This window comes from Rutilus rutilus (genome assembly GCF_951802725.1).
Source record: "Rutilus rutilus genome assembly, chromosome: 11".
Classification (NCBI taxonomy): Eukaryota; Metazoa; Chordata; class Actinopteri; order Cypriniformes; family Leuciscidae; genus Rutilus; species Rutilus rutilus.
In genome coordinates, this window is record NC_140216.1 from 38,426,661 (window position 1) to 38,437,351 (window position 10,691).

The following is a 10,691-nucleotide window of genomic DNA, read 5'->3' on the forward strand; positions in this document are numbered from 1 at the left end:
AGTTACAAGGAAAAGCTTTATCAACTGTCAGCCACATCAACAAATCAATGAGCAGAGAGATGATTCACCACCTCCTGATTTGTGTGTGAGTGTGTGTGTGTGTGTGTGTGTGGGCGGTTTAAAGATATTGCATCCAGATGACTAGTTTCTCATAAACACTGAGTAATCAACTCAACATGTTTTTGGTAATTCTGATGCTGAGTTAAAGGTTCAGCTTCAGTGCTGCAATGATTCACATTGTCACCAAATGCATCGAAACTTTGCATTTCAACCTTTGCATGACACTGAAGCACAAAGCAACAACAACAACAAAAATTATGGATAAATATAAATTGTGCCTTTTTGCATTAATTGTATATGTATTCACGTTTTTATACAAAGCTCAAATTGGATAACTGGATATGAACCTCTTTATTAATTCTTCATCTGTAGGAAATATGCACATATAAATCTATTTTGCATTAATGCAATATTTTGAGAAAAATCATAGCAATAGCCTATATCAATATGACTGCATCAACACAGTGTTATTTTTCTGCATTTATTTCCCCTAAAAGAATTACGAACCAAATAATGATAGAATGAATGAGCTGGAAACTGTACTGTAAATGAATCAGAACTGCGGGTTCATCAAAACTGGGTCACTTCTTTCCAGAGCGCTACACAAGACGAGGCTGTTTGTTTGTCCACATTAGCTGATAACCGCTTACATCTGTCAGAGACGCACACAAACACAGCCACACACATACAAAACTAACACATGTGACTGGACACACACACACACACACACACAAACACAGAGATCACAGAGCGGAAAGAAACCGCAACATCAAACACAGAGCAAACAAAAACTACACAGACTTACTCAGACGCACATTTACATCTGTTCAAACTCAACTCATCACAGATTAATGTTCATTTGCAAATAAACATCATGTAACATCTTGTATGATAGTAATTGAGTGATATATTGGATATTTATTAATATTTTATTTTTATATATAATGTATATAATGTCGTATCTTAAATAATTTTACATATGCATTTAACGTGTATAGAAAATAAAATAAAGTAAAATATATTACATGTATATTAATTTATTAATATTATATAATATTACAAAATATATAATAATATTTTTAGATAATTGAGTAAATATATAATACAGTTTCATATATACACACATTATTTGCATTATTATTATTGTATTTTTAATGGATAAATAAATAAAATCGTCAACTTTCCCTTAGGTAATCCCGTTAGCTAAATAAGCCCAACCAGTTTTCCTCTATTATGACGGATTAATCAGACACTTTCGGATACATTTTCCACTATACGAGTCAGAGAATCCCGTACACTTCTGTCTACCCTCACTTACACTCATCTGTCACACACTCTCAGTGTAAAGTTGTCGTCACGACGCTGTTGATAAAGAGTGTGAATGAGGTGAACAGATGGAGGGAAACGAGAAATGAGATCCGGGTCACGGCACCAGATTCACAGATGGGCTCCTCGAACATCTCCCATAAACCCTGGCAGCAATAACTCCACCATTATGGAGCTTCTTTGATGTGGACGAACTATAACAACCAAGAACAGGCTTCCGCGCTCCTTTATGAGCTCTGACATCGGACCCTAATGGATGACAGACGCATCTACGGAAATGCCAAACCTCGTGAGCCTCACATGTGGATTCCCTCGCGTCCTTTCTCTACGGCTCTCAGCGGACAGCAATTACACACACACACTCCAGATAATCAATACTGTTAGTGGATAATCAGATCTACATGTGAATGGCATGGCGTAGCCGCTCTATTGACCATGTGTCCAGAGATTAAAGGATCAGTGTGATTTTAACACACTTCAGTCACACTTCATATACGCTGGTCAGACAGCCGGCCATTTTTAATAGACAGTTCACACTTTCATATGCACCAGTCTTGATGCTGTCGGCTCCATATGTCACACATTACAGACCGGGACGCAATGCAAAGGTCAACTTAACGCAGACGTGCAGGACTACGCAAACACCTGCTTATCAAGCTGTTAGCCTCTGAGCTCGGCTGGTTATGTGAGGATGGAGTGAAACTTGAACACAAATGGCTCTGTGTTTCAGCTCAGTCGGGCTGACAGCGCACAATTGCTCCAACCGCAGCGTTATCACAGTCACTCAGAACAGATACGCATCAGACTTCATTAAACGATGCTTGTTCGCTGGCAAACGCTCCAGTGGCCGCAAAAGTGTTGGCCGAGAACGGCACCAAAAAGAGTCAGGTCTGATTAGTGTCTGATTTGAACATAAACTATCATTCAAAAGGCTGGGGTCAGTATTCAGAAATTAATACTTTTATTTAGGGATGTAGCGATATGAAAATGACTATATACCGATAACCGATAATTGATCGATAATGACCGATATGACCGATATATTGGCCGATAAATCTAGATCTGATGTTATATAATTTTTAAGAGCCTGATTACAAAAACAAAAGTCTCACTATTAAAAGCCTTGACCCAAACACTTCAACGTAATTCAAACAAATACAGTACAGTAGTCTAGTTTGAACCAGCGCAAGATTTAATATAATAATGCAAACAAGTCTGGACAACATTACTTGCATATGAAGAATCAAAATGCGTGTGCCATGGATAAATACAATGGAATAGCCTATGCACGGACAATCAAGAAATTATTTTAATTAAACCATATTGTTGATGAAAATTATAGGCCTACAAGTAGGCCTGTCGTAATAATCAATATATCGACTTATCGCACAATATATGTACATGAATTTTTGGTGACGCAATATATCGCCCATTATGTTTACATGATAATGAATGTCACCAACATTTTGCCTATCGTGCTGTCATCTTGTCTGTTGTCGGATAGTTTTATCCATACATTATTCGGTCATCGACAGATTCGGTTTTTTTCCTACTTGTTACTTTGTATTTTAGTTTTTTTATAGAAAATGTTTATTTACTATTTATTCAAGTTTTTTTATTTATTTAGGATATTAATTTTTTTTAACACTTTATTTCCATGATCTAAAGAATTAATAGATTGTTGTCATTTGAAAGTGTGTAGGCCTACTTGCATTATTATGCTGTTACATTATGATTATATATTCAGTTGCATAAAATGGTCAATAATATTGTTTATCGCAATTATTTCTGTGACAATATATCGCACAACAAAAAGTAGTTATCGTGACAGGCCTACCTACAAGAAAAATAAAAGTGCTAGTTATTATTAATAATGCATCAATGTTTTGATCTGAAGTGACTTTGAACTGACGATAACATTAAAATGAACATATATCGGACGATGCTGATTTGGTGGCCGATATATATTGTGCATCCCTACTTTTATTCATCAAGGACGCATTAAATTGATCAAAAGAACATTTATAATGATACAAAAGATTCTATTTCAAAAGATTCTGTTCTTCTTAACTTTCTATTCATCAAAGAATCCTGAAAAAACAATGTATCACGGTTTCCACAAACATATGAAGCAGCACAACCGTTTTTAACAGTGATAATAATCAGAAAGGGCGGCAATATCAACATATCGAATGATTTCTGAGGAATCATGTGACACTGAAAACTGGAGTAATGATGCTGAAAATTCAGCTTTAATCGCAGGAATAAATTACATTTTAACATATATTCACATAAAAAAGATATTTTAAACTAATAATATTTCACTGTTTTAACTGTATTTTTTGATGAACATAAACTTTCAAAAAAATATATTGCAAACTTTTGAATGGCAGTGTAAATATTGCAGATATCAGCAGAACAAAACAGCTTTTCTAGGTCAAAAACATTAAAGAGATTAATCAAAAGGACAATTCACTTATAAGCGGAAAACCTAAAAACTGGAAAAAGCACCTGGCTAGTAAACATGAGATCTCAGTAGTACCTTATTAAACTGCACTTACCCTTGAGGATCTATAAATAATACCTAACCATCTGTATGCTAACGTAGAGAAACGCCCCAGCGGTGATTTATCTACCTCAGACCCGCCGACCGCAGCGAGACGTTCTGCTGCACACGACCGACCACGGCTTCGTCCCGCACGCGTGATTACTGAACGACAAGATGACTGAGTGTATGAAGGATTTCATCCACGCAAACGTGAAAATAAGCCTCTCTGTACCGTGTCAGAGCACGTACGCTGACCAAACACTAAATGTTGGGTGTCATATCAGTTCACAATACACAGGGTGTAACAATGTATCGTGTCACAATGTATCGCAATACAAAAATACATCAATATGTATCGTGGATAGTTCACCCAAAATGAAAATTCACAAGTTCTCACAAGTACTACATTAAACTACTATAAATAATGTTGAATATAATGTATAATAATGCAGTGGGGGAATATTTGTGTGTCCTGATAATGCCAAATGTCTGATGTTATCAGGAAAAATGCCTACATTATTTTAAATATCCAGTCAGTGTAAGAGTGCAAATATTCATCTAAAATAATTCTGTATTTTCATCTTCAGAATCATGAATATTGTTATTCTGGTGTCTCTATTGTCCTGTGCTTTGGGTTTCCAGCACCAAGTCCAAGCCTATTCATTTACACACACAATGTATATCAAATTTAGCATTTTAATCAACATTTTTTGTTAACCCTTTATCATATGTCTTGGAGTATCGCAATAATATCGTATCGTGAGTTCAGTATCGTGATATGTATCGATTCGTGACATGAGGGGATCGTTACACCCCTACTAGGCCTGCACGATATTGAGGAAAAATGTGATATGCGATACGATAATGCTGTGTAAGTAAGCTTATTTTTTTTGTTATTCTTTGTTATATTATGTTTCTTAACCTACATACATGTTTCACATTCTTTTTGTGAGAAGAAAACATCCCTACAGCTTCTGAAAGTGAACATCAGTGTTTTACTGTGGCATAAGAAGTGTTATTTCAACATCAGTGGGGTTCAGGTTATCCTACATTAGGGTTATATAACAACAGAAACTGAATAATCAAAATGTAAAAAATAAACACCGCTCAGTTTTCACTGTATGAATGAAATATATCCTGATTCTTATTAAAGCTACAAAAGTTATTCAGCCAAAAGCTGTGAGTGATTTTCTCTTTGTCTTTTGTTCATGACCCAGTTATTGCAAGTTATATGCATATTGTGATATATACATTTGCGATATTTCGATATATTGTGCATCCCTAACCCCTACAGATAAAATCTGCTCATTTAATGTTGTTGCAACAAGCTTGTCGGTCAGTGAATGTCGTGGATGGACGGTCTGAATCCATAATAATCCCGAAGACGCCCGTCTGTCTGAAAGCTTTAGGTTCATTTCGCTCACGATCACCTGATTTACTCTTTCCTGTATTACAGATCGGCTCGAAAGTCCTTCAGCATTAGATGGACATGCGTCGAGCTTTGAAGATGATTCTTCAAACGAATCCTGTATCTGTCCAGAAAGATGAGATATCTGAGATGATATCTGGGAAGGGCTCTGAGGATCAGACTTCAAACCAGCTCTGCTCTTACTACCCACAATGCACTGTGGCACCAGTGGGGGTTTGCTTTCCCATAATACTCAGCGAGACAGAGAGCAGCCAGATGCTGATGCAGCAGAACTGATACAAGGTCAGAGAGAGAGAGAGAGAGAGAGAGAGAGGGACAGAGAGAGAGAGAGAGAGAGAGAGAGAGAGAGAGACCTTTGAAAATTGCGTTTAATTGAGTTTAATGTTGGAAAAAATGTTAACAGTACTGGGAGGGAATAATTATAATAAATAATTAGTATTAAGAACACTATTGTCAATGATGTTCTTAACAATATATATAAAATAATCAACAATTCATTTAAAAAATAATGGCAACCAATATAATGGTATTTTCTTTTACTTAAAAATTATTTTCAATGTTATAAATGAAATAATTTCTTTGGAATCTGTCACTGTTCAATGCATTTAGAAATTGCTTCCTCTGCAAAGAAAACATGCGATACTGTCTGAGCTAATATGATGAATCTTATGAAACATTCTGTGCAATCTGTGATTGCTCAATGCTGTCTAGTTAGATAGATCAGGTTCTGGAAAAGAGCTTAAAGGGGTGGTTGATCATGATTTCACTTTTCTAACTTTAGTTAGTGTGTAATGTTGCTGTTTGAGCATAATCAACATCTGCAAAGTTACAACACTCAAAGCTCAAAGCAAAGGGAGATATTTGCTTTTAAAGAAATTGCTTTTTAAGGACTACAACAAACGGCTGGTAGAGACTACACCACATTCCTCCCGGGTTAGTGACATCACAAACCCTAGAATTTACATAAACCTGAACATGTCATTTACATTACTCCTGAACACGATTTATAGATTATCAAGACAGAAATATGCTAATCAATGACTAGAAGATAACCACACATAAGCTACATAAATTCACCAACTAACCATTCAGAAATGTTGTCACTTCTTCTTGAGTCTCTCCATCTTTCTGACTTCGGTTTGAACATAAAAGGCTAAAACTTTTTGAAATCTCCAGTGCATGTCAGTGTGTGTGCTTCAAAAGGACACAAGCTCTTGAAGCTCCGCCCCCTGCGCCAGGAGCAGCAGCTCATTTGCATTTAAAGGGACATACACGACAATGGTGTGTTTTTGCTCACTCTCAAAAAATGACAACTTTAACATGCTATGTTATAACATCTGTGGGGTATTTTGAGCTAAAACTTCACACACTCAGAGACTTATTTTACATCTTGTGAAAAGGGCATTATACCAGCCCTTTAAATGATGTAAAATGATAGTAAATTCAGCAGTATTGATTTATGACTTTCATAGTTGCAGATGAACACAAAAGGACAGACAATAGTGGCGTCTCACTGTTGCACACGAGTGAACTAAACTCAACCGGGTCTGAGAAATGATGGAGGGCTGTTTAACACACACACACGCACGCACGCGCACACACGCACAGTCGCACACACACAGCTCTTTCCTCCCTGTAATTCCCTTTCATTGTGTGGTCACTATGAGCAGATCAAGGGCCCAGGGCAAAACAAGCACACACATGCACACACACACACACACACACACACCCTACAGGCTCTAACACCTGCCAAACAAACTCAGGCCAACATTCACGACCTCACACACACACACACACACACACACGGCACGCTTCCAAACACAGGAAAGCAATCAGTCAAAAGTAATCCAATATCAGGTCACAGAGTTCAGCGCATGTACGAACACACATGAATAGAAGTAACAGTCACTCAAATATCAATCTGCATTTGACCTTAATAATATCACAATGCCAAAAACAACAACAACTCCAGGCGCTTACAATAGATTCTTATCAGTAATTATCATTCATAAATATGCATATATATGCATGCAGAAGTGTTCGACCTATATTCTGCCACTACAGTTCCCAAACGTGCGTTCATGCAGTCTTCCTGATGTTAAATCACACCGCCACAGATCATCTTACAGAGGAATGAATCATTCTGAAGGATGAACCAGTGTTAAATATCAACTATCACTGATAATCTGGCTGTTTATGTAATCTAATAATATTCTTCTATGATGAACAGACAAAAAAACTTGCAGCGGTTCTGGATCAACGATCTGCATCGCATACGGTTACATTTACACGTTCACTTACTCTATGATCAAAGTTTACAGAAACAAATAGTCATCATTAGTGATGGAAAATATATCAGTGATCGCATCGGTATCATCCTATACAAAATCAGTTTAATAATTAGGCTTAATTAGGTTTAATTTCTATGAAATCTTTTTCTATGCCAGATTACAAAAGCATTAAACTATTATCCATCTTTAAATTATATTGTTTCAAAGTGTTTACCATTTAAAAAATAGATTTAGATGAGAATACTTAAACAACACTAATATGCAATAGTATATAGGTGAATAAGTATGTATGTGTGATATATATATATATATATATATATATATATAATATATTAGCAAATGAAGTATATTGGCTATTCATATAATATGGCATTTATTTTTAATAACTATAAATATCAATATGCACTTCACATCATGTTTCTTTCAAGAGCTTCATAAAGATCTCACTATTTGGATCATCATAAAGATTAACTCTATGTATTGTAGTAAAAGTATTGTAACACTGAAGTCTAAACATGCAGTGTTTTCCTTCGGCTGCAAATATTCAAACCCGAATCTTCGTAAATTCAATTTTCCCATTGAGGCAGGACTCATTACAGTGTGTGGAAACGGAAGCCTCTCTCTCTGTCACTCCTGCACACACACGCGCACACACACACACACACGTTCAGATGTGGTCGCGCTGAGCAGCAGGAAAAGCTCTTACCGTGGTACAACCCTTCCATTAAATACGAGGAACCCTAATCCACCACCAGCGTTTTGTAGTATCCGTAAAACACACTTTCACACACACTTGCGCGCTAGGTACGAAATGCAGCGGTCCGGCATTCAGTCATAGTAGCACTGCAAGGAAAACTCAATGGTGCATGCAGAGGAGTGTAGCCGGTCTGAGCGTGTGCAGAACGGAGGGGGCGGGAGGGGGGTCTTTGTCTCTCACTCTAAGCTCAAGAGAAAAGAGGAGAGGAGAAAGCTGGAGGGGGAGGGAAGAGAGAGAGAGAGAGAGAGAGAGAGAGAGAGAGAGAGAGAGAGAGAGAGACACATAGAGAGAGAGAGAGGGACACAGAGAGACACACACAGAGAGAGAGAGAGAGAGAGGGACACAGAGAGACACACAGAGAGAGAGAGAGAGAGAGAGAGAGAGAGAGAGAGAGAGAGAGAGAGAGAGAGAGAGAGAGAGAGAGACACAGAAAGAGACACAGAGAGAGACACACACAGAGAGAGAGAGAGAGAGAGAGAGAGAGAGAGGGAACGTGGATCTGGTAACCGACGGTAACGGTGAGGTCAGCACATCTCCACCCCCCTCCATCCCCTCTGAGACAACGAAAAAAATGAAACGAGTAAAGCAAAGCAAAGCAGATGCAGATATAGATGCGACGCGGTGGGGAACTTTCTCCCGTTGCACAGAATTCACACACACAGACTCTCTGCAGACAGTTTTCTCTCACCCTTCTCACCCTAATGTCATTCTAACCGTGCGCTTTAGTTCTTTCTTGAAACGCAAAATGAAATGCAATAAAAGCAGGTGGTGATCCAAGCTTCAAAAAGGACAAAAAATAATAAAAACATGGTCTTCCGAATCTCTGTGTGAAAAACAGACACATATATAACACAGGGCCTAAAACTAATGTCTGGTGACTTTTTTGAAGTTTTTTTTGCCAGCCATGAAACTGTTTTTGCAAAATGACCCCAACATTTCAGGCACCAGTGAAAATTCATAATGGTCTATTCATATTTCGATACCACAGATGAATCGCATCCAAAATAAAAGTTTGTGTTTACTTAATATATGTGTGTGTGGTGTGCATAATTATTTTGTATATACAAATACACACACATGCATGAATATATTTAAGAAAAATGTGTTATTAATATATAAAATATTAATATTTTTATATAATATAAATTATGTATAATTATATATACATGCAAATATTTCTTAAAGCTACACTGTGTAGTATTTTCTCCCATCTAGCGGTGAAATTGTTTATGACTACCAAATGAATATTACTTTCTAGCTCCTCCCGTTCCGAGGGCGTTTTAACTCCTACGGTGGCCGTATTACTTCAAATCTGCCGGCAGTCGCGAGTAATCTCCCCCTCACATTCGTCACGGTGCCACTGAGTGTAAAACGCGAAAGGCGAAGCTTGAATTTCCAGGTATGTCCCTCTTTGGCTACTGTATTTTCAAGATGGAGGCGCAACATGGCTGCCACCATTCGAGCGACTCGCTCGTATGTATTATAAATGGCAGATTCTACGCTTACGAGAATACTTGATTAGTTGGTACAAGTAATTACACATTAATGAGCACATATACTTTTGCAAGAACAAGGTGTTGATTACAGTGTAGAAAAATTACACAGTGTAGCTTTAAATATATACATGCATATGTGTTTATTTATATATACAAAAGAACTATACAAACTACACACACATATATTAAGTAAACACAAACTTTTATTTTGGATGCGATTAATCGCGATTAATTGTTGCCCAGCCTTAGCTTAACTAATTTAGATTTAAAACATTAAAGTGAACAGTTAGTGGTAAAATAAAAACAATTGATCAAATTACAAGCAAAAGCACAAATAAATACAGTATAACAAAGATACACCTGAAATAAACAGTGCTTTTCAGGTTTTTCATTAATCATATTAATCATCCTGGTTAATTAATCCTTATTAAAGGTACAAAAGTTATTCAGTCAAGAGCAATGAGTGATTTTCTCTTTGTCTTTAGTTGTTTGATAAACATAAAAAAACAGACGCGATGCGATGAGATTCTAGTGACAAATAATTTGTCTGTCCACACGCGTCAAAATCAATCAAAACCCACAGCCAATCAGAACAGCGTGTGGGTGGAGTCAGCCAATCAGAACAGCGTGTGGGCGGAGTCAGCCAATCAGAACAGCGTGTGGGCGGAGTCAGCCAATCAGAACAGTGTGTGGGCGGAGTCAGCCAATCAGAACAGCGTGTGGGCGGAGTCAGCCAATCAGAACAGTGTGTGGGCGGAGTTAGCCAATCAGAACAGCGTGTGGG

The 10,691-nt window shown here is 37.3% G+C and overlaps 1 protein-coding gene across 5 annotated transcripts in view; it reads right to left on the bottom strand.

Moving 5' to 3' along the window:
• Window positions 1-10,691, bottom strand: part of ptk2aa (protein tyrosine kinase 2aa) — a 108,326-nt gene that overhangs the window by 76,673 nt on the left and 20,962 nt on the right. The window contains exon 1 of one of the 5 annotated variants that reach the window (XM_084423855.1): window positions 8,361-8,490. The exons of the other annotated variants lie outside the window; for them this stretch is intronic. Coding sequence (XP_084279981.1) covers window positions 8,361-8,379 — 19 coding nt within the window. The 5' untranslated portion in view covers window positions 8,380-8,490. Of the gene's footprint in view, window positions 1-8,360; window positions 8,491-10,691 lie in introns of those variants that run through there. 5 annotated transcript variants of the gene reach the window in all.